General features: G+C 36.6%; 1 protein-coding gene across 2 annotated transcripts in view; it reads left to right on the forward strand.

Moving 5' to 3' along the window:
- PLPPR4 (phospholipid phosphatase related 4) overlaps positions 1-20,736 on the forward strand; it is a 55,800-nt gene extending 35,064 nt beyond the window's left edge. Inside the window, exons 2-7 of one of the 2 annotated variants that reach the window (XM_004385710.2) lie at positions 1,025-1,210; positions 7,960-8,089; positions 10,671-10,866; positions 12,753-12,810; positions 13,533-13,706; positions 16,819-20,736. In XM_004385710.2, coding sequence (XP_004385767.1) covers positions 1,025-1,210; positions 7,960-8,089; positions 10,671-10,866; positions 12,753-12,810; positions 13,533-13,706; positions 16,819-18,144 — 2,070 coding nt within the window. In that variant the 3' untranslated portion in view covers positions 18,145-20,736. The remainder of the gene's footprint in view (positions 1-1,024; positions 1,211-7,959; positions 8,090-10,670; positions 10,867-12,752; positions 12,811-13,532; positions 13,707-16,818) is intronic. The other variant, XM_004385711.2, reaches the window with a different exon arrangement.
- The last annotated feature ends 3,876 nt before the right edge of the window (positions 20,737-24,612 follow it).

Consider the following 24,612-nt stretch of genomic DNA (forward strand, 5'->3'; position numbering starts at 1 on the left):
TGAGGTGTATTTCTATTTGCTAAATCTGATAACTCTAGTTAAGGTATTGTAAGAAATCAAAGCTTATTTATTCATTTGGTCATTTATCAACAAGTATTTATTTCTCCATTAAACTATTAAATGATGGCTTGCATGCCTGCCATGTGCCAGAAACATATCTATGCACCAGGGACTCAGCAGTAAATAACACTGGCAAACTCTCACTTCATGGAGCATGTATTTCAGTAAGATATGGGGGGAGATGAAAAATGAACAAGTGAAGCATTAAATTGAAAACATAATTTCAGTTACTGGTAAGTGTCATGTGGAAAATCAAGCAAAATAATGAGGTAGAGAGTGGAGGATGGATTAAGGGGCTACCTTAGAGGGAGAGTTCAGGAAGTCATCGTTAAATAATGAGAAGAAGCCAGTAGTGCAAAGAACCAGGGGTAGAACATAAAAGGAGGAAGGAAGAGCACATACAAAGGCCCTAGGCAGAAATGAGTTTGACTGTGACAAGAAAAGAATGAGGACAAATTGGATTGTAGTAGACAGAGGGCTGAGGAGTGGTGAAAACATTGTACAAGAAAGATGTAAGCAACTGAAGCAAGAGCCAGATTACACAGAGATTTGCACCGTAACGAATTTGGATTTTATTCAAGTAGAATGGAAACTACTAGAAATGGTTAAGACAAGCAGTAATAGGATCTGAAATATTTTCAAAAGATTACTCAGATGCTAGGTATAAAAGGGATGGGTGAGTGGGAGAGCAAGAGTGAAAGTACAGTATCAGTTAGAAGGCAACTCAAAAACAAAGATGAGGGATGGCTTGGGCTTCCAGTAGGTTGATGACAGAGGTGGGTGAATTAGCAATGTGACTTGAAGACATAAGCAGTAATACTTATGAATGATTTTAATTCTGGGATCAAAGAAGTGTAATGAGAGAAAGGGAGAAATCCTCCTGTTTCGTACTTCAGGATGTACTGATTCTATTTATGTCCCTCCACATAAGGATAAAATGAGCTTCCATGTCTTTCTTTCCCAGTTGCCTATATTGGCATCGTCAGTGGTTAGCCTCTATTTCCTTGAACTCACTGATGTCTTCAAGCCTGTGCACTCTGGATTCAGCTGCTATGACCGAAGTCTTAGCATGCCGTACATTGAACCGACACAGGAGGCAATCCCATTCCTCATGTTGCTTAGCTTGGCTTTTGCTGGACCAGCAATTACGGTAAGAATTGCACCCAAATTGTGCTTGTCAGTCCCAGAAAACTAAAAAATGATCACATTTGTGTAATAAATGGGTTGAAAAAAACAAAAAGCAATAAATGAACTTTAAATCTTGGACCAAAAAGATCATGTCTTTGAAGTATTTAGACTGCATCATGTAGGAATAGTTTAAAATTATTCATATTAAAAGTTAAAGAGGATTATACGGTTACAAAAATGGTGGGTCACTAATATTTACTTTTGTAAATTATTCTGAAAAGATTTTGCAACTGCATAATTCTCCTTGAATGGCTAACATGACAGTTCTAATCCACTCCTAATGAATGTATTTTTTAATGTGTTTATTTGGTATCTGAATTCTGGAAATCTCTGGGAAAAAAGCAAATAATTGTACAGCCCACAGACTTTCTTCCCAAAACTGCATGTTAATATCACTTACAGTTTCATTTTTAACTAGGCCAGTACTTTTTATTGATTATGAGCACTGAGCATCAATGATTGAAAAGTAGAGGGAAGAGCTCTCATTCCTGGCAGGTGCATGCAAGCACACGTACACACACACACACACACACACACACACAGAGTCAGATACTTTAGACTCAGAAAAGACATTTGCATTTTAAAATACGTAACATATAAAAGAAATGCCCTAGCCTACTGAAATGGAATAAAAACATTATTGTCGTTGTTTTTAGGTGTCGTCGAGTCAGTTCTGACTCACAGTGACCCCATGCACCATAGAACGAAACACCGCCTTGTCCTGCATAATGCTGACAATCGTTGCTATGTTTGAGTGCATTGCTGCAGCCAGTGTGCCAGTCCATCTTGTTGGGGGGTCTTCCTGTTTTTCACTGACCCTTTACTATACCAAGCATGATGTCCTTCTCCAGGGACTTGTTCCTCCTGATAACATGTCCAGAGTAGGTGAGATGAAGTCTCACCATCCTTGCTTCTGAGGAGCATTCTGATTATACTTCTTCCAAGACAGACTTGTTCGTTCTTCTGGCAGTCCATGGTCTATTCAATATTCTTCGCTAACACTATAATTCAAAGGCATCAATTCTTTGGTCTTCCTTATTCATTGTCCACCTTTCACATGTATATGACGCAATTGAAAATATCATGACTTGGGTCAGGCACACCTTAGTCCTCGAAGTGACATCTTTGCTTTTTAACACTTTAAAGAGGTCTTTTGTAGCAGATTTGCCAATGCAATACCTCGCTATAAAAAACAGCTGTTTTTAGGTTAACACACGCATTAAAGAACACACTTTTAGATAAATCCATTAATAAATAAGACTAACAAAGCCTTTCCACCATCTTTCTACTCAGAATACTACCTAAAGGCAACTAAAAACATGTTGCAAGGTTAATAACATTTATTTTTAACAGTAGAAACTCTTACTTTGCTTTTATCATGGTTGTGAATGCCAGATGAAGTGGTTGTTAAATTAAAAGCTAGGTTTGAATAAAGATTTTACAAGATACCCTAATGAATTGGCTTATTCTGATTCTGTACATCAGCAGTTTTATAAAAGTCTTTGCAGAGACCTTCTAAACTCTGCTTTTGTATAGCCATGGATTTATTTTTAAAAATTTCCCCTATATTAAATAATCATAGCATCTTGTTTACATTGTAAATAAATTACAGAAAACACTCTCAGAAGATAAAATTAGAACTTAATTTTCCATAGAACTTTATCATATTTAAAAGGTCTCAAAACACTTTGTAAATAAATGAGTTATTCAAACTGCAGTGACTCCAGGTAATTAGAAGTATGATTTACTTGGAAGTAGCTGAGACTCTGAGACTAATAAAATATTTTTGAAGGGCAGTATTGCTCAGGATAGCAGCATTTTCCTGTCATTTTTCTAAAGACTTACAAAAATATCCATATCATCTCATCATTTGACAAGAGCCGAATGAATATATGTTTTAAGTCTATCATACCCGAAAGCATTTCTCTTAAATTGAGGTGTAATGCCTGAATTTATTATTATTAATACACTTGAAATAGAATAAAATACTATAAAAATTTTCATGACTTTGCTGAAAATATTGTTAATATTTAATCATTTTACTAATTTTATATATCCAGAAGTCTTTCTTCCCTATGTTATCAAATTCCTAGGACAGTAGGTCGAATTGTGGCGCCCCGGCCAGCAGCATTTATCTGACTTTGCTTCCTTTGGTGACACAGTAACCTGTCGTGGGGAGAATGACCTTGACCTTACCACTGTGCGCCTGCCTCTGACTCCTTACTTCCTGTAAAAAATTCTCATATGCAGTTTAGGGGCGCTTTCTGAAGGATTCTGAGTTGAATCTTTCTTTAGTCCTGGAGAATGAAACTGGAAATCCATTGTGGATCCCTTCCCACAACACTGCCCCGGGGTGCCCAGTTTCAGCTTCTTCCATAAACTTCTTTCCCTGTGGTTCTGACAGGTGAAAAGCTCCGGAAGCACCACTGAATTCCTGGGTCTCCACAGGGCCTCCATAGCTGCCAAATGCCTCTTAATAGAACAAGAGGCAAACCAGGGAGATATTTACACCATGGGGTCTGTAATTTCTCCCCTATCACCTAAAGGTCCAGAACACTCAAGAACGTCAGGATTCTTTTCTATCACACTGTTTCATGGGTTTTGGGAAACAACTTGGTGGTTAGACAAATCTTGACTTTGCTGACATCAAATACGGAAATACTGTTTCTCACGTTCCTCTCCAAACATTTTGGATTTCTTCCTAATTTCATGTTCTCTTTTTTTCTAAGGCCTTCTCCCAAAACATACACTTTCTCAACATCTGGTCCTTTAGTTTCTATAGTCATCTTGTTCTAAAACTAGAATTCTATCTCTAATCTTAACTACATATGTTACATCACTCTCTCTCTCTGTCTTTTTTTTTTTTCTCTCTCTCTTCCTAAAAGTAGAAATAACAAATAGACTAATAGTTTCTGACTTTCAAGTATGCTGTTTTTCTTTTATTTTCATGGTGGCATAAACTTATTAACTATGGGATAGTTGGGGTAGGGGCTGGGGAGAAGAATCCTTCACTGGAAAATGGCTTTTAGAATAAATTTGTGCGAGGAGAGGGCTTCTTGTGTTCACCCAATTCAAAGAGAGAAGACAAAGCAATACAAAAGACCTCATGCCAACAATATTCTTTAAAAGGACCCTCAGATGAACAAAAGAAAGATCAAGTGATTTTTTTACACAGATCATTTAGTGTTTGCTTCTCCAGTTTTTCTTTATGCTGTGAGAGATGCTTTAAAAATAACTTGTCATTCACATACCTGTGGTATACGAAACCATAAAAATTCATGTCTGTGAAATTCATATTCTTATTTCCCTAAAATTGCTCTTAAATTGGAAAATTCTTCCTTAATATTCAATTTTCATTGACTTTAGTGTAACAGTGAAACAAGCATTTTGCTTACGTCTTTTGGAGATAATTTCTGAGAGAAAGTAATGCAGAATATGTGGTCTTCTTATGAATTGTCATGGAAATTACATAAATAGGAAAAATGTGTACTTTTCCTTTCCTGAAAATACAATTGCATTGCATATTATTGAAGGATGACTCCATCTAATTTTATAGGAAAATTATATCAGAATTTGATTATAATTCCTAGATAGTAACCTTATCTTTCGTAGACTATATGATCACAATGTAGAATGTTAAATACGTTAGGGTTTCCAAGAGACAACCATGGCAAATTTAAACATTCACGATACTATGATGAATATCAGAACGCTTTTGGCGGCGTTGTTTTGTTTTGTTTTGTTTTGTTTTTCCATGAGGAAGACTCCTGGACTGAGAGCTCTTCCTATGGCAATGATTCCAAGAGCAGTGCCGTATGATAATAAGTGATGTATTTCCTCTCAACAACTTCCCTGAAGCAGAGTCACTATATGATCTCTTCCATGATAATTGACACACACACAAAAAATTGTTATTTCTTTTCAGGCTTATGTACAGCATAAACAGAATGTTGTGAGAAGATGCTTGTCATAAACTGTTTTCTGTTTACAAATGACAACAGCAACAAAAAATAAGCTTATTGTCAAAGCTTAAACCCTGAAACCACATGGCAGCACAATAGCATGCCATTCAGAAAGAGAAATTCAGCAGGAGCATTTAGAAATACATTAGGAAGTTTCTCTCATACCCCTTAGGAGAATTCTATCTTGAAAGCAAATGAAATCATTTTGAAAATTCATGCAATGAAATACAGATCATGGTTAAATGAATCAGAATGTGAGGAGAAAATTCATATGCTCCTAAGAGAAAGAGAAGGTTGGATGATGTCAAAGTACTGACAAGAAAGCTCCATCCATATTACATAATCGAGCCAAATGGAGTCAGAGCACTCTATTAACACATGAGTTTTGAGGTTATTAAACCAACTCAAATAAACTCCTGAAATCTCAAGGTCATTTGAGACAATGACTGGTGTGTTGTATGGTAAAACATATTTCTCTAATGAAACTGTACAAAGAAATTCTTACATAACTTAGCATTCGTGGATAAGATAGGATGTCGGTATATATAAAATGGAAAAGAGAAAACAAAATTATTCACAGAATTATTATAGAAGAAATGAAAATCAAATTAGTATATCTTACCCATACAACAATCCGTTTCAGGAATAAGTGGTTAATTTTCTTGAAATAATGAATTTTAGATAGTCACTATATTATTCTGTGTGCAGGGGTATCATGTCACATCAATCTACACAGAGTACAGAACTGACTACACCTCCATCAATTCAAAGTTCAATGATATGTAAAAAATTCTTTTAGATTCTTTCTACAATGGTAGACCTTAGTTTATCATGCATGTCGCATGATTTTCACACAGGGTTATCCATACAGTCCCATTGAAGAGAATGATTTTTTATTTGTTTTGCAGATTTAAAATGTTTGATAATTGTACACACATCATATTATCTACATAACTAAATACAGATTTAGTTCTCACCGTGCCTAGTAGTATGAAGCAGAAGACCATATTCTTACTGTCACTAGTTAAAAAAAAAAAAAAAAAACTAAAATTTTAAACACTTCATAAAGTAAATATAAGCTAGTAATGAGAACTGGAGGAAAGATTCCCTCTCATAAAGTCTGTTTCAGCCACTTAAAATGATTATAATCTTTAAAGTGACTTGATCAGTTGCATCTGAAAGACTGTTGATATCTCACGTAATCCTACTTTTCTCAGTTTCGCCCATTTATGCAAATCAATACCTAACTGCACAACAATCTCTTTTCAAATATTTGAAAAATGTTTGTATAACTAAAACTCATATTTCAAATCTTCCTTCTATTGTACAGAATAACTGACAACTCAAATGTCCAGAATAGATAGTAATCATGGCCTCACAGTGCCAGGCGCAGGGCTAGATAGTGAGGATAAAAGCACATGAGAAATGGTTCTTCCCTCAGGAGGTCCTAGCCTAGTGAGAGACGCCCAAATGAACAATTAAAGTGCACTTTAATAAAGTCGTGCTAGAGGGTAGGGCAAGATGCTAAGGGAGCCACATAGAAGGGAACGTAATTTAGCTTATAGTAAGGGACTTCATGGAAAATGTCCTCAAAAAGATGATGCCAAAAAAATATTGTGTTTCTTGATCGTTGTCCTACGTCCTAGAATCTTACAACAAACTGCACTGTTCCTAATTTTAAGACAGTCCTTCTGATACTACAGTGTGATTCTCTGTCCATTGTGAACAGATTTTCTAAATGCCTAATACCATAGGAAATATCACCCTAGCTGCTGAATTCTCTCATAATCTGCATTCTCCAATATGGTAGCCATTAGTTACATGGGGCTGTTAGCACATGTTAGCACTCTGCTGCTAACTGAAAGGTCAGAGGTTCAAACCCACCAGTCTCCTTGGGAGAAAGATTTGACAGTCTGCTTTTGTAATGATTTACAGCCTTGGAAAGCCTACGGGCAGTTCTATTCTGTCCTACAAGGTCGCTATGAGTTGGAATCAACTCCATGGTAGTGGGTTTGTTTTTAGCCACATGTGGCTATTTAATCTTAATTTTAAATCAATTTAGATTATAAGTAATTAATTAAATGCCAAGAAATAAAATTAAAAATTCAATTCCTCAGTTTCAGTGCTACATTTCCTGCATTCAATAGCCACATGTGGTTGGTGGATACCTAATGGGATAGGGCAGAAAACATTTCCATCACTGCAGAATTTTTTATCAGATCACTCTAGATCTAAATAGTACCTTCCTACCCTCACACTCGCTTTCCATTGATTGATCCTGTGCTCAATCCCAAATCAGTTTATTGATCTAATCTCCTTTTAAGATGTTCCTGATCTAAATCTGGTATTTTTTATTCTCTCCCCAGTCATTTTGTTTTCATGGCTTTAGGGATGAAATGTCAAGGCTCTAACAGGGCAGAATCACCATGTGATCAATCTATTAAGCGTCATGGGTCTTGTTGGGTCAAGGGCCAAAGGCTGAGTGCTGCAACCATTTTAAAATGCCAGAATACGATCACACACTTAACCAGTACGTAACAGTACAAGATATCCAACTAAAGCTCTTCACAGTGTCCCTGATTGCTTCCTCTCACTGCTTGCTCAACTACTCAAGAGAAATTGATTTACCCTTCTTTAAAGTTTTGAAGAAAAATACACCTTTACCTTGTTGAATTGACGAAGTGTTAAGATGACATATAATTCATTTGTAAGCAATGAGTTCATTCTGAACACCCTCTTGTCTTTGCAGATTATGGTAGGGGAAGGAATTCTCTACTGTTGCCTGTCCAAAAGAAGAAATGGAGTTGGACTGGAGCCCAACATTAATGCCGGAGGCTGCAACTTCAACTCTTTTCTTAGAAGAGCCGTTAGATTCGTTGGTGTGTGTGGGGTACCAATTACAAAGAAAGGATTTTTTTTTTTCCAAATGGAAATCTTATAGTTAATTACAGATATTAAGTCTTTAAAGCTATAATTTACATGTATAATTTCAAATACATGATGAGATTTACATTATGCAAGAAACTGTTAAAACACCAAAATTTGGGCTTTGTATCTGAAATGTGCTATTTACAGTTACATGCCTTGTTTTCAGAGTTAACTTGCCATACACTTAAGAATATTTTTGTCTTAGCTCAGATTGAAACTTGAATTTACTTTAAAGAAAGTAGTTCCAATGAATCTATGTTCAGTTTTTTAAAAGGGAGAATAAATGTCAGCAGGCCAATACGAATGGGTAACTCTTCAGAAATTACTTTAGCCACATCAATGATTCCATTTCAATTTTCCTGGAGTGTTTTCATCCAGAAGTTACTGCAAATGGAAACGTCACCGTGGAACACTACATCCATGGCTCTTTTTCCTTGGCTATATTCTCTGGCTTTACCTCTCATTTTTCAGGACACCTATAGAAAATCAATGGGGGCAGTGGAGGTTCGGTGGCAGAATTCTCACCTTCCATGCAAGAGACCTGGGTTTGATTCCTGGCCAATACACTTCAAACACAGCCACTACTTGACTGTCACTGGAGGCTTTCATGGGACTATGATGCTGAACAGGTTTTAGTGGAGCATCCAGACTAAGATGAAGTAGGCTTGGTGATCTACTTCCAAAAAATCAGCCAATGAAAACCTTATGGTTCACAATGGTCTGATCCCCTTGTACAGGGGGTTGTCATGAGTTGAGGCTGACTCATCAGCAGCTAACAACAACAACAAAGGAAATCAATATGCCTGGAACAACCAGAATCTTAATCAAACTATCTAAACTTTCATTCCTTCTGATTTGCATGGATCATCTTAATGGTGCTTCAGTCACAAACCTGGAATTTTTTTTCCTTACCTGAGCTAAGTAGACAAGTCACAGTGTATCACATCAACCTTAATGTTTTATATTCTTTCTTAATAGTTAGTAAAGCATTATTTTTATTTGTAACCTGTTAGTTCAAAGGAATAGTAACTTCTTATAATACCTAGATAATCAAATATAACTTTCTCTACCAAGAAAGCAAAGAGTCTGGTCTAAATTCTGCCCTGGACTGTCTAAATCTGCTCCACTAAGAAAAGCATGTCAGATTGGTAAAACAAAAACAGACCCCTTAGCAGGGTCACAAACTGAGGCAAGGAAATAAAACTGGAGGGCAAGTAGCTGATCTCTGAGAAAATTTTCCCTAATGTAACAAAATGCTGTGGACAGATGGCATGTGACCTCTGAAATGCCTCATGGCTGAAAGATGGTCTGTCATACTCTAGAGAACAATGTCGCAGAGGTTCTCACTCAGTAGCCCCATCCTTCCTGGGTCTGGGGCTATGATTTTCATTCTCCAAAAGTAAAAGTAGGTAGGTTTCTCCTATTATCCCTACTTCTCTCCCAAACCTTGCATACTGCCAGGGATTGGAATGTGGAAATAGAAGTCCTGTGCCATGAATCCAAGATGTGTGGTTGGAGAGGGAAGGGGTGTGGGGGAGTGGTTAGGTGACAATAAGGGGAGCAGGAAAAATACAAAACAGCGTAATGTGCAGGCTGGCGATCTCTGTCTGAGGAATCCACTGAAGAATTACCCAGGTGCCTCTCATGATTTCTATGAACAAATCACAAATCAGAATCCAGGGTGTTAAGGCAACCTGGAGGGATCATGCAAGTATAAGATCATGTGTATGTGAGCAGAGAGCTGGGCTCCCAAGGGTAGGGCCATGCAAGGACTTTGGAGTTTGAGTGCACTAGCATGCATCAGGGCTTGTGATTTTATGGTGTAAGCCTGGTTCCAAGAGACAAACATAGAATTTGGACCAGGAGACATGTGAACACCATCCCAGGATTCTAAACATGCAGGCTGGCTCCACAGCCATGCACCTGGGATCTAATTGTTGTTTCCAAGACAGGATTTGCCTGCTCTCCTCTTTGGCTTTAATTAACATTCCTGCTGTGACTATGAACTTGCACAGAATTAGAACCGATTCTTTAGGGATTGTTATGAGTTGGAATCGACTTGACAGCACCCAACAACAACTTCAGGATTTGACAACTGTGGCTTAGTTAAGTACCAATTGGGAGGAGAGAGCCCTAGCAGTTCAAACACACAAAACAATTGAAAATTATTTTGAATTTTGCTTCATTCCCCACATTTAGTCCTTCTCAAATCACAGTCAACTTAATATGCTCCAGGTGTTTGTCAAGTGATCTATGGTTAATAATATTAAGAATTAGCCCTAACTATCCAAACTCTGATAAAAATGTCTCAAAGCACTCCTTTGAAGATATTCATTGTCCTTCTTTTGTCTTTAAGTATCTGTTTATGAGTCTAGGAACTTGTCATACTATCTTCTTGAAATAAACTTAGAGAAAAGGATTCTAACAGATTTTTAAGGTTGGCGTGTTGATGTGTAATAAACATGGCTGATGATGACTCAACATCAGCATTAGCCACTAACTTTGTAACACGTTCTTTCCTTTTACTTGTAGGTGTTCATGTATTTGGACTGTGCTCTACAGCTCTCATTACAGATATCATACAACTGTCCACAGGGTATCAGGCACCATACTTTCTGACTGTGTGCAAGCCAAACTATACCTCTCTGAATGTATCGTGCAAAGAAAATTCCTACATTGTGGAAGATATTTGCTCGGGATCTGACCTTACAGTTATCAACAGTGGAAGGTGAGAAACTGAGACCTAAAAAAATTCCATGTCGTTGCCGGTGTTCAACAATTGCTTGGGGTATCATCTTAAAACACCCCTTTTTCAGTCATAATGATTTTGGTGTTATTTTTCTTCTCAATTCAGTCATCTCTTTAGTGATTGTACCATAGAAACCCATTGGTGGCTCCTTCTAAATCCTTCTCTCTGTCTCCAAATTTCAGCCTCAACTCTTGTTACCAGTCCTCATACCACCAGTGCCCGCTCATGTTTTGCGATCCGCCCTATACTTCTTTTAGTTTCAGATTTACCTCATAGGTTTATTTTAAGATATTTACAGTCAGTGATGGCTTACTGTCATTATGGCACTTAATATCACCTTAGGACATGTTGTGTCTTGCACTGGCTTAACTGTAAGACTAAGTATCTGTGATATTTACATCTCTGACATATGCTTTATCGAAAGAATCGTGTGAATTTTTGTAGATTTTGAGAAGTGGTAACATCTGGGATTTTATATATTTTTTTAAATGAACATGGAATATCTTTATAGCTCCTGGCCTTGCATTTCAGAAAACAAGGGACTGAAAAACTGAAGAAAAAAAAAAAAAAAACTACCAATGCATCATTTTTTTCAATCAACAAAGTAAAAATAAACTTGTGTGGCAAGAGGTGGTAGCTTAGAAGTTCAAAAGAGATAAACTACAGAGGGGTGAGGAGTAATGACTGATTTTAAGATGAGTTTGTCATTCAGTGTGTTCCCAAAGATTAATTTAAGAGTCAAAAATAAGTTAATATGTACACTTGAGAAACTAGTGACTGATACTATGTTATTGTATGCATTCAGGTTCTCAGGGACCATTCAATAATTTTAAACTTACATTCAAGACCTATGTCTTCTATTCTTTCTTTATCCTTGTACATTATCTTGTCTGTGTGGAATAGTTATCCTCTGTAATGTGGTACCAAGTAATTAAAAAAAACCCATTGCCACTGAGGCAATTCCGACTCATAGCAACTCTATAGGACAGAGTAGAACTGCTCAATAGGGTTTCCAAGGAGCACCTGGTGGATTTGAACTGCCAACCTCTTGGTAAGGAGCTGTAGCTCTTAACCACTACACCACCAGGGTCTCTACCAAGTAATTGGGGGGGGGGGGCATTAATATAACTCTCGATTTTATTTTTTCCAAGATTTTCCTATCCACTGAAAGAAATCTCTATTCTTTTTCTTTTGTCTGTCCTTTTAAGTGTCTCTCCCACTATCCAGTGTTCTATCTCCCAACCATCTTCCTTCAATTATTTAACTAAATAAAATGCTCTATCATTCTTGACATGATAATAATTTCCAAAGTGTAATACACAGAGAAACATTTTGCTAAATTTGGACTTCCCATGCTTTCTTTGTATTAAAAAAAACAACAACAAAAAATAAACACACATTTAGATCTACTGCTGTGACAAAATAATTTTGTCTTTTAAAAATTTTATGTAAGCAAAACCATATATTTAGAGGCATAGAAAAAGCTTAAAAGCTTTAAAACACCAAGGTTTTCAAATTTACTTTAAACTGAAAATAATTCTAATATGTAAGAACAATTATAATGTTTTCCAATCAGTTTCTACTTTTAACCATCATTTCAGTGGGGTAAAGAAGTGGTCCCTTACCAACCTGGCACAGGTATTTATGTTCGAAAGTGAAACTCCATTACTCTTTAATACTAAAGGTAAGTAGCAATATTTATTTTATCACCCAGGTCTTTCCCCAGAAAACGAAATGAGGATTAAAGTTATTCCTTGTTGCCTTGTGGCTTTTAAGTTGAACATTTTAACCAGTCAGTGTTCTTCAGATGATTGCTAGTGTATATCTGAATTAAAAGCCATAATTTGACTGTATTTCTTTGGCAGAAAGTCATTTCCTTCGCAACACGCGACCCTTGCGGCGTTTGCAGCTGTGTATGTTTCGGTAAGTGACTGATCTTTCTCGTTAAGCTGTGTCTTACAGAAAATCAGAGGAATAAGTGTTGTCTCCAGGTGACTAGATTATATGGCTGTGGATAACAGAACAGTAAACTCTAGCACTGCAGTCTTTTAATACAATAGCATTGAAAGAAGAAATATGATTCTATAAAAAAGAGTACAGTAAAAGAATTTCTTCACAGTGTAATAATATTTATTTAGCTTGGTACCCCTGCAATGTAATATTATACTTCATGGGAGGGTGTTATTAACTACAGGTATTACACTTACTAAAACTGAAAGAACTGCATTAAGTACACACACATTTTACTTTCAGTATTTATGTAACAATGGTTAGTTCTAAACCAGTGTAAATTTGATAAATGTAGCTGATTAATACAATAGTTCATGAAGTCTTTTGTGAGAAAAAAACAACTAAAAGTATGTGGAAAGTAACATGGAGACTAAACAGATATTTGACTAATTCTATTGCTTCGGGGTTTTTTTCTTCAAATTTTCAAGGAATTAAATGAAAGATCTTTTATTTGTTTGATGATTTCAACATGTGTCTCCCTTTTCTACAGGTAGAACAGAGCCATAGCAGGGAGAGTAAAACAGTAGTATTGATGTTGAGTGAATCAGCTGAGCTTTTGAGTCTATCTTTTATTTGATTATAATTTAACATAAAAGTTTTTGTAGCAGGCTTAACCCATGTCTTTCATTTTTAAGATGTACTTCAACTCCACATTAACGGATTCCTCTAAGCTTCTGAAACCCCTCTTGGTCTTTACATTTATCATCTGTGGGATCATCTGTGGACTAACACGGATAACCCAGTATAAGAACCACCCAGTTGATGTCTATTGTGGCTTTTTAATAGGAGGAGGAATTGCCCTGTACTTGGTAAGTAATTTATTATTAGTATTTGATAAACCACAATTTAAAATGAAAAATATACATGGAATATTTTGCATCATAATAATTTGTTATTATCATGAGGAAAACCTCTGGCTGCATCTTCATACTAAGCCAAAACACATATCACACTTTCAACAATACAATTTATTAAACTCTTACTATGTGCCAGAAGGAAACCCTGGTGGTGTAGTGGTTAAGAGCTATGGCTGCTAACCTTTGGTTAGCGAATCCACCAGGTGCTCCTTGGAAACTCTATGGGGCAGTTTTACTCTGTCCTATAGGGTTGCTATGAGTCGGAATTGACGACGGCAACAGGGTAACAGGATGTGCCAGAAACTGTGATTTTAGAAGGATCATCTCATTTTATCCTTATAACAACAACAACAAAAAGGAGGTAGGAACTATTATTGCTAGTATTATTTTACAGATGAGGAAAGTGAAATATGAGAAAGGTTATACTGCTTGCCCAACAACACAAACATAGCACCTGGATATAACTATGAGCTAACTTATATTGAGTTCATTAACAGTACTCTATTTTTAAATCCAACCTCCCTCCAAGAGAAATACCCTCAGTCCAAGGAAACACAGCTTGTCCATTTCATTCATTTGTGCATTTATTCATTAATTTTACATTTATTTAATATCTAATATGTGCCAGGCACTATACTAAGCACAGAACAGTGAGAAATAAGATGTATCCTTGAAAAGTTTATGTATCTAAAGACTAACATAAGTATAAATAGTTACAATATGCAAAATGATGTAATAGGGTGTGAGCAAAGAGCTTTGGGAATCAGCACACTCCCTAGAGAAGTTAGAGAAGTCTTCATAAAAGTGGTATGTTTTTTAAAAAATGAGAGTTTCTCAGAATAAAGAAAGGAGGAAGGGCATTCAAGCAAAAGAAGCTGCATCTGTAGAGATAGGGGCATGTGAAAGAGCAAGTACATGTGGAGGGTGAGGGAACAGGAGAAATGAAGGATGATGGCTAGATTTCTAGCTTAGAAGCCTATGTAGATGGTGACTTCATTAGACAACCACGTACAGGATAGAGCAAGCAGGTCATTGAGGTTAAGGATCAGATTGAAAAGCTCAATTGAAACATTTAAGGGAAGATGACCAATAGGCAGTTTTAAGTAACATTTTCAGTATTTATGTATTTATGTTGAAGAATTGAATCTGGAGCTCAAAAGAGCAATCAGTGCTGGAGAAATAGATTTGAGAATCAACATTATCAGTAGAAGCATTATTGTACTTATGGGGGTACCTAAAATTGCCATATCATGAGAATAAAAAAGAGCCAGGGAACACCAATATGTAAGCAGCGTGCAGGGAAAAAGGCAATAATGAAGGAAACTGAGAAGAAGCTGACAGAGAAATACTTGTCTATAGCAGCAGTTCTCAGCCACGAGAACTTGGTGCACTTGTGAAAGGTATCACAAGAACATTATTTCAAAAAAATAATAAAATACTCAACATGCAATGATTTACTTTTTCATTTCTACAAATTAACATAGAGTAGTCACATTAAATCTCACTCTTCCTTACGTGTTTTCTTCTGTGGAGGAGAAATGAGTCAAACTAAAGTTAATGTGTCAGGAATGGTGCATAACCCCAGGTTGCCCATGGAGTGTTAATTGGCAATATGTGTCACAGAAGAAAAGAGGACTGAGAACTGTTGTTGTATAGTTCATGTGTTTGCATGTGTGATTTTTCACTGTGTCCTAGAAATAGCATGAGCTTGGTAGTACAAAGGATTTGAACTTGAAGGTCAACTCTCCTTCCAGTTGTGCCTCATATCGTAGCAAGGATTGAACGACTAGTTTAGTGATGAACAATGCAGACAGAGCTTATAATCTAGTGAAGGATTTTCCAAAACTTACAAATTTAACTCTAATTTTTAATATAACATTGGGTAGAGACTGCTCATCCTGGTGAACTCTAGTAGTGAAAACAGGCAGACATTATTTAAGAGATTACCACCAGAAATTATAGTTGGAGAGATAGGAGCTTGTCTTTATTTCATTCCTACCTGTATTCAGTGCTCTGAAATTGGAAATTTATCAGTTCTAAGCCAAGGCTCTTGTTTATTGGAAAGTGCGCTACAAAAAAAATCGATGGAACTTCTTTATTTTAACTGGAAAAACACCTGGTGGCTATATTCTACTGAAATTAGCACACAAATAAGCATCTTTTGCTTGACTGTATCTCCAAACTAAGCATCTCAAAAACTGAAAATCCAGGTGGGATTAGATCTTCCATGTGTAAAAGGGGTAAAAATTCTGAATCTGAATTTTAGCCTTTTCCAAATTTTTGCTCCCAGTATGTAAAATAAACAAAATATTGATAATCTGGCTATGAAGACAAGATTAAATAAAATTTAGGTCAGTTTTTTTTGTAATAGCACTAAATTGATCAAATATTATTTCCCAATTTAAAACCAAGTTTAAACTAGGAAAGAATGGAAGTGCCCCGATCTAGTGGCGGACTCTGCCCTTCCTTCCGAGAGCACTCTATAGAATGCTGACACATAAGGGTGTACTCAGTTGAATTGTAACAATTTGTGTCTCTGGCCTCACTTCAAAACCTGGTATCAGGTTTTTTGGATAATCCATTGTTCTATATTTTCTACACCTTTTCTGCTTTCCATCGTGAGGTTTGTTTAAAAATGAAAGGTAAATCATTTAAGCCACTTGAGGTGTCACTCAACAAGAAGTTCTTAAAACCAGAAGCATGAATTACTTTGAAAAGCAGAAGAATGTCGCTTTTTCTCTCATTGTCCGACTTTTCTCCTCAAAACATACACAGGAAAGGATTTGCAAAAATATTCAGTGAGTGGAGAAAGGGAAGACAAACCCAATTAATAATAAAAGTAATGGATTTCACGTTTCTGAACCATTAGTTCAGTGATTTATGATATAACCTATAAACTATTTGCAGGGTAATAATTAGTTGTAGTTTTGGTTTTCTGTTACTTGTATATAATGGGGTCATACAGACTACATACCTTATTTATGTACTTTAGCGGGTATTCTAGGGGAAACCATTAGTAAGCATATTTTCTGGGGCTGATTTATTGTTTTCTCTTGGACACTAGGGCCTGTATGCTGTGGGGAACTTTCTGCCAAGTGAAGAGACTATGTTTCAACACAGAGAAGCCCTCAGGTCTCTGACTGATCTTAATCAAGACCCAAACCGAGTTTTATCTGCTAAAAATGGTAGCAGCAGTGATGGAATTGCTCACACAGAAGGCATCCTTAACCGAAACCATCGAGATGCTAGCTCGCTGACAAACCTCAAAAGGGCAAATGCTGACGTAGAGATCATCACTCCGCGAAGCCCCATGGGGAAGGAGAACATGGTTACCTTCAGCAATACCCTGCCTAGGGCCAACACCCCATCGATAGAAGACCCTGTTAGAAGAAATGCAACTATTCATGCCTCTATGGATTCTGCTCGATCAAAGCAGCTTCTCACCCAGTGGAAGAATAAAAACGAAAGCCGGAAGTTGTCCCTGCAAGTAATGGAGAATGAGCCTGGACATTCACCACCGAGATCCATAGAAATGAGGTCAAGCTCAGAGCCATCGAGGGTAGGGGTGAATGGAGATCACCATGGTCCTGGCAATCAGTACCTCAAGATCCAGCCTGGCACCGTCCCCGGGTGTAACAACAGCATGCCTGGAGGTCCGAGAGTGTCCATTCAGTCCCGCCCCGGGTCCTCACAGTTGGTGCACATCCCCGAGGAGACCCAGGAAAACTTAAGTACCTCCCCCAAAAGCAGCTCTGCTCGGGCCAAGTGGTTGAAAGCTGCTGAGAAGACTGTGGCCTGTAACAGAAGCAACAGCCAGCCCCGAATCATGCAAGTAATAGCCATGTCCAAGCAGCAGGGCGTTCTCCAGAGCAGCCCCAAGAACACCGAAGGCAGCACGGTCTCTTGCACTGGCTCCATTCGCTACAAAACCTTGACAGACCACGAGCCCAGTGGGATCGTGAGGGTTGAGGCTCACCCGGAGAACAACAGGCCCATTATCCAGATCCCGTCCACGGAAGGTGAAGGCAGCGGCTCCTGGAAATGGAAGGCCCCTGAGAAAGGCAGCCTTCGCCAGACTTATGAGCTCAACGATCTCAACAGGGACTCGGAAAGCTGTGAGTCCCTAAAAGACAGTTTTGGTTCTGGAGACCGCAAGAGAAGCAACATTGATAATAATGAGCACCATCACCATGGCATCACCACCATCCGCGTGACCCCAGTAGAGGGCAGTGAAGTTGGTTCAGAGACGTTGTCTGTTTCTTCTTCCCGTGACTCCACCCTGAGAAGAAAGGGAAATATCATTTTAATCCCTGAAAGAAGCAACAGCCCTGAGAACACAAGAAACATCTTCTACAAAGGAACCTCCCCTACACGGGCTTATAAGGATTGAGTGATGGCCATCCAATAATTTGGTCAACCCCCCAAAGACCACCTGTTGATTCTACCTGTGCTCTGCTCCAGCATTTGGGAAGCCTTTTCACCAAACTAGATTACCCACCATGAGCCTGGAACTCTAGAACTTTTGAGAACTGCTACACTGAAGCTTGTAGATTTCACAACAAGGGGGAGGGAAAGCACAATGCAAGAACCTAACTAATGTGATTATGTGAAGAGTTTTAAGACCTGTCTTCTTCAAACACAAAAGGTTTTGCAGAGGGCGGTATCAAAAGAAAGTGGTTTCCTTCAATGTATACTATTTTACTTCCTGAATGTGCCAACTTTGGGGATTTTTCTAATTACCTGTGGGAATCAAGAACACACGTGTTTTCCCTACAGCAGAGGCCATGCAGTATTATATATTCATTTTGGAGAATCTGCACCTAAAGCTCAATATCGAGTGGTGCTGATTATTATAGTACATATACAACGTAAACTCTTATATTCTATTTAGCTGTGAAATAGTGGCGTGCAATTCCTTGTCAAAGAAATGCTACTTTATTAAGAAGATGCCAGCTGCTTTGTGTTAGAATAGCACACACAGCATCTTCTCCATAGTGACTGTCACAGTCAAAAATTGAAAAAGTTTTGTGCATTTCTTCAAAAGTATACTTTCTTCAACAAGAAAAATTGCATAGGGATATTGTCAGTGAAAGGGAATAACTAGTATTTCTCTGCATAGTTTTTCTGCTGCTTACTTTTTATTTAAGTATAGGTACTGCTAATGAAGAATGTTTTTTAGTGAGTAAATTTGCATAAATTAAAAAATATATTGTTTTAGAGAGTCTTATAAAATTGTTGTGATCATATTTTGCATTTTATGGCTTCCTTATTTATGGATTTTTAAATTTTTTTGATGTTATAGATATGTTCTTCTATTATAAAAACAAAGATAACAGATGACATTCCTTGAGCAAAATATACTGCTGTGAATTTATAAACAAAAAAATTTAACCCAAAACTTGTCATTTGGGGTTACAATGTGAATACTGTTGGTCAAGTCTACCCTTGGATGGCACCGACTAGCTGGCTTAGGTTGCTAGTTTAACAAGTAATCCAAAAATTTCATTTGGTTCCAGATCGTTAAACTATTTCTGGTATCCTGATAACCAGTAAATTAGAGCCACCATAGTTGGGTTTTACTCTCTTCCCTGAAATAGTTTTGTTAGTTAGACATCAACAAAAAGAATCTGGAAAAATGCAAATTGGTAAGTAAAAGTATCTCACATTGTAAGTTAAGAAGGTATTTCTTCAAAACATCTAAATAGGTACAGTTTTAGTGCTTAAAATGCAAAACAACAACAGTTTTTGCTACCTATCCTGAATGAAGCCTTGAGCCTAAATCAGACGAAAACAATACTATCAATAAGAAGAGGATAAAAAGAAAACACTTTGAAGTGTTCTCTAATTTAAAAATTTACATGATATTTTAAGTAGTATGAAGAACTATTTAATCCTTGAAATTTGGTATTACATCTTTTCTACACCATTTCTTAAGAATTCTAATATACACTTGCTGAGGGGATAAAAAGCAACAATAGGGCTGGTTGATCTGATCTTAGTTCAGTTTTCAATAAGAACAGGAGTTGTTTAGAGAGGAATAGTATTTTGTCATTATCAGCTTCTACAGGAAAAGGCAGAACTTTCATAGAGAAACCTACCTTGCAAAGCATGAGGGATTGAGCTACAACCAGCAAAATTGAAAACTCTGGCAATAAAACAAACTCAACCGTATCCCTTCTAGCAATTTCCTTCTCAGAGAGGGGAGTGGGAGTAAAATAATGCCTTCCCCACTTCTCACCACCACCACCATCACGATACTCCTGCTGGCTTTGGCCAGTTTACAAAGAGGTAAAGGTGGCCTGGTTTTAGTACTCTGAAGAAAAAAAAAAAAAAAGCTGCAGCATTTGAGGTGCCGTATGATGTTTCCTAATCTTTCCTATTTCTTAACAAAGGATTTTAAAGCACTTCTCTAGTCACTGAAGTTTTTTTTTCTTTACATAAATAATGATATATTCTTTTTCTATTCAAAGTGCCAAAGGCTACAGTTTTTAATGACTTAACAAATTGTACCACATTGTTAAGGAAAAATAACGATAGTCACTAGAACTCAGACCTCTGCATGTATATTTGATAACACATCTTTTGTAAAAAAAAGAAAAAAAAATACAGAAAAAAAATATTTGTTTACATTCCACTGGTACCTTAATTTGAAATAAATCAGACTAACAGGTGGTATCTCTTCTTAGTGTCTTATTTATTGTATTTGCTAATGGGAGCACCTCTTCCTTTGTTAGGCTGTGCTTTATTGATAAAAACAAAGTATCGAATAAAGAGAGTTAATTATCTTTTTAAAGTAAATAAAATGATGAATATATATCTAATATATATAAAGTATTGTGTTTAATAAAATGTTATGCAATGTTTCCAACTGAAAAAGTTTGTAAAGTGCTATAAATGTATTTTGTTAAGTAGAGATCAAAGCTATTGTGTGAGTATATTGTGCTAACATCGTAGAAATAAAGATTAGATTTCTTCATCAAAACTGGAATATTTTGTTTTTTAACTTCAGTGAGAGTATGAGTGGATAATAACTTATAGGAAAACAGCTAAAGATGTAAGAATGAGCCAGAACTGATTAAATCCATAACTTTTTAGGAGAAAGGGTATTGAATTGTGAGTCAGAAGTGTCAAATTCTAATCCTTCCTCAACTATTAAATACTGTTATTTCATTCAACTAAGATGCCATTGATAATAAGACCTATCATTATTTTACATTACACTAAGAAAGTTTTTCAAACTATGCCATAATGTTGGTTATCACTTAGAATTTTTTTTAATGTGTTTTAAAGGAGTTCTTTTAGATTTATTTAGACAGATTTTTCATATATCAATGCTATATGTATAGAAAAACAAGAACATGAGAGAGTCAGAGTTGGCTCCTTTGAATCAATTTTTGACCAAAAGTAGGTGATGTGCATAGTTTCCCAAACATTATCATCCTCTGTGCCATCCTGGCATTGGTGCTACAACTTTTCTTAAAAGAATGCTTCACTATTAAATCCAGGATTTTCTTCCAAGCCATTAACATCCATTCAACGAATTTTAATGCTTATACATTCTATATCTTACCAGAAGGTACTAACTCAAGTTTTTGGACCACAACCAGGATATATGCTTTACTCAAATGATCCTTAATTGGTTTATTCACTGAAATGTGAAGTTAAAGTTGTCCAGTCATGCCATCAAGTTCATGCAGTTGTCTAATAACAACCAAATTCATGCATATGAGTCAACCACATCCAATTGCTGCCTAGCCAACCAATAGCCATTGTAAGATGCTAATCAATTATAAGAAACATCCTGTCTTCAGAGATGTCTATATGTGAAAAAACGATCTGTGTTTTATAACAGTTGAAATACAGTTTTAAGCCTCTCTGGACCTTGATTTTTTCATCTCTAAAATGGGGACATTCAGCTATCTTATCACTAAAGTCCTTTCTAATTGTCTGTTGTTGTTAGGTGCCTTCGAGTCAGTTCTGATTCATAGCGACCTTATGCATAACAGAATGAAACATTGCCCGGTCCTGTGGCATTCTCGCAATCATGGCTGTGTTTGAGACCACTGTTGCAGCCTATGTCAATCCACCTTGTTGAGGGTCTTCCTCTTTTTCGCTGACCTTCTACTTTGCCAAGCATGATGTCCCTCTCCAGGGACTTGTCCCTCCTGATAACATGTCCAAAGTAAGCATGTCAAAGTCTTGCCATCCCAGCTTCTAAAGAGCATTCTGCTTGTACTTCTTCTAAGACAGATTTGTTAGTTCTTCTGGCAGTCCAGTATTCTTCACCAACATCATAACTCAAATGCATCAGTTCTTTTTCTGTCTTCCTTTTTCATTGTCCAGCTTTCGCATGCATATGAGGCAATTGAAAATACTATGGCATGGGTCAGGCACACCTTATTCATCAAAGTGATGTATTTGCTTTTTAACATTTTAAAGAGGTCTTTTGCAGCAGATTTGCCCAATGCAATACGTCGTTTAGTTTCTTGATGCTGCTTACATAGGTGCTGATTACTGATTCACATTAAATGAAATCCTTGACAACTACAAATTTCTATGGATTAACAGTCTGCACCTTTATCTAGAGAGCAAAAACTACTGAAGAGAAAATAGGAAATAACTTGCTGGTCTCAGAAGACTAATAAGTATTATCATCTTTGACCACAAGGTTAATATAAGCCTGCTGACTGGGCATGCTAAAAGCCTACACCAACCATTTTGTTATTTATGCATCAAAATAGGTGACTTGTAGACAAGTGCCCCGATCCTACTGCTTTTTTTCATGAGGCTTCAGGTGAATTCCATGTTATATAAATAAGAAGCTATCATCAGGATCATGTCATTTCTGTCCTTCACAGGTCAAGTCTTTACTCGATACCTGCAGGTAGTTTCATATTATAGCTCAAAGGAAATAAGAAAATATATTCATGATACGGAGAATAATTGGATTAAAATAATATAATTGAAGGAAATCAAAAGTAACTGTGATGGTTTACTCTAGAAGGAAAATGATATACTGGTTAATGAGAAATGCTTTACAACTCTTTCAGTTGTATAACTTCCAGGTCAATGGAGACAAAGCTTTTACTGTCATGGATTTACATTTGTAAAAGAGAGAATATTATTAGGAAAAAAAATCACTAACATCTTGCTTGCTGCCTCCCAGTTGTATTTTTTGTTTATAAACCACGTGGGATTTTTCTTAATTCTTGAGTTAAGAGATTAAATGAAAAATTCATCTGGATTAAGATTTATTTAGGTTGACCAAAGAGATGTAAAATTATATTTAATTATATCCATTTTCTTGAATCAAAAAAAAAAATCTAATACACACTTTCTTCTCATTGTTTGTAAGACTATGACTAAGAGTATGTATACTGGTTTGCGATCCAAGATAATTACCTCAAAATATAGATAACATCCCCAAACCTAGCTATAAGTAGTATCCTTAAAATTATTTTCCACCTTTTCTGGGCACACTGAACTACCAGACTGTGTGCAATCAGGGTGTTTTCACCAATAATGATTCTGAAAAAGAACCTTAAGAAAATAGCCAGAAATTAACCCAGTGTTAACCCAGTAATAACATTGTAGGCTCAAAATATATGTATACTTAATGAATGAATAAATAAATGAATGAATGAATGAATGGTCATGACCAAAAAGAAGCAAACAATAAATGTAGTAAGAAACCATAAACTAAACTAAAGAAAAACAACCTGAAGAGCACAGTAGATTTGCCTCACCTCTCACAGAGATAAAATGGCAGGAGTGGAACCTTTATAAATCTTCAACTTGTTTCTCCCATCCAATCATACGTGTATCCCTGATGCTAGAAGCAAAGGCAAATTAGTTGTTTTGTTTTGCTTTTACACAGCTTGGCTTTACACTGTCTGATTAACAACTCTCTGTGCTGCCATTTTGTGTAACTTGTAGCTGTCTAGTCCATTCTGACTCATGGCAAACCCATACATTTATATTTTTCAGAGTAAAACTGCTCCATAGGGTTTTCTTGGCTGTAATCTTTATGGAAACAGATCACCAGGACTTTCATCCAAGGCTCAGCTGGATGGGTTTGAATAACAAACCTTTAGGTTAGTAGTAGATTGAAAACTATTTGTGTCACCCAAGGGCCTTAAAACCAGTTACCACAGAGTCAATTCCAACTCATGATATGACCAGCAATTGCTCCTGGGAGTTTATCTCAGATAAATGAAAATATATGTCCACAAAAAAATGGTATAAAAATATTCATAGTAACTTTTTTCATAATTGCCAAAAAAATAGAAACAATCCTGATGTCTTAACAAATGAATGGTTAAATGAACTATGATATATCCATATCATTGAATACTACTCAGCAGTAAAATGAAATGAACTATTGGTACACATAATAATTTGGATAAATCTCTAGGAAATTAAACTGAATGAAAAAAAGCTAATCCCAGAATGTTACATACTTTATGATTTCATTTATATAGCATGCTTGAAATAAAAAAAAAAAAAATTAGGAATGTAGAACTGTTTAATGATCCCCAGGGGCTGGGCAAGGGGGAAGAGGTTGCTATAAAAGAGCAACACAAGAGATTCTTGTGGTGACGGAACAGTTCTGTTTCTTGATTATGGTGTTGGATATACAAACCTACAGATGTGATAAAATTGTATAGCACTACACACACACACACACACACACACACCCTAATGAATGCAACTGAAACAGGAAAATATGAATAAGATATCAATGTAAAGATTTTGGTTGTAATAGTGTACTATAGTTTTGCAAAATGCTGCCATTAGGGGAGCGTTCCAGCAAAATGGCGCTCTAGGCAGAAGCACCACGCCGTCCCTCCACAGCAAA

The sequence above is a fragment of the Trichechus manatus genome, unplaced genomic scaffold (assembly GCF_000243295.1).
Source record: "Trichechus manatus latirostris isolate Lorelei unplaced genomic scaffold, TriManLat1.0 scaffold00144, whole genome shotgun sequence".
Classification (NCBI taxonomy): Eukaryota; Metazoa; Chordata; class Mammalia; order Sirenia; family Trichechidae; genus Trichechus; species Trichechus manatus.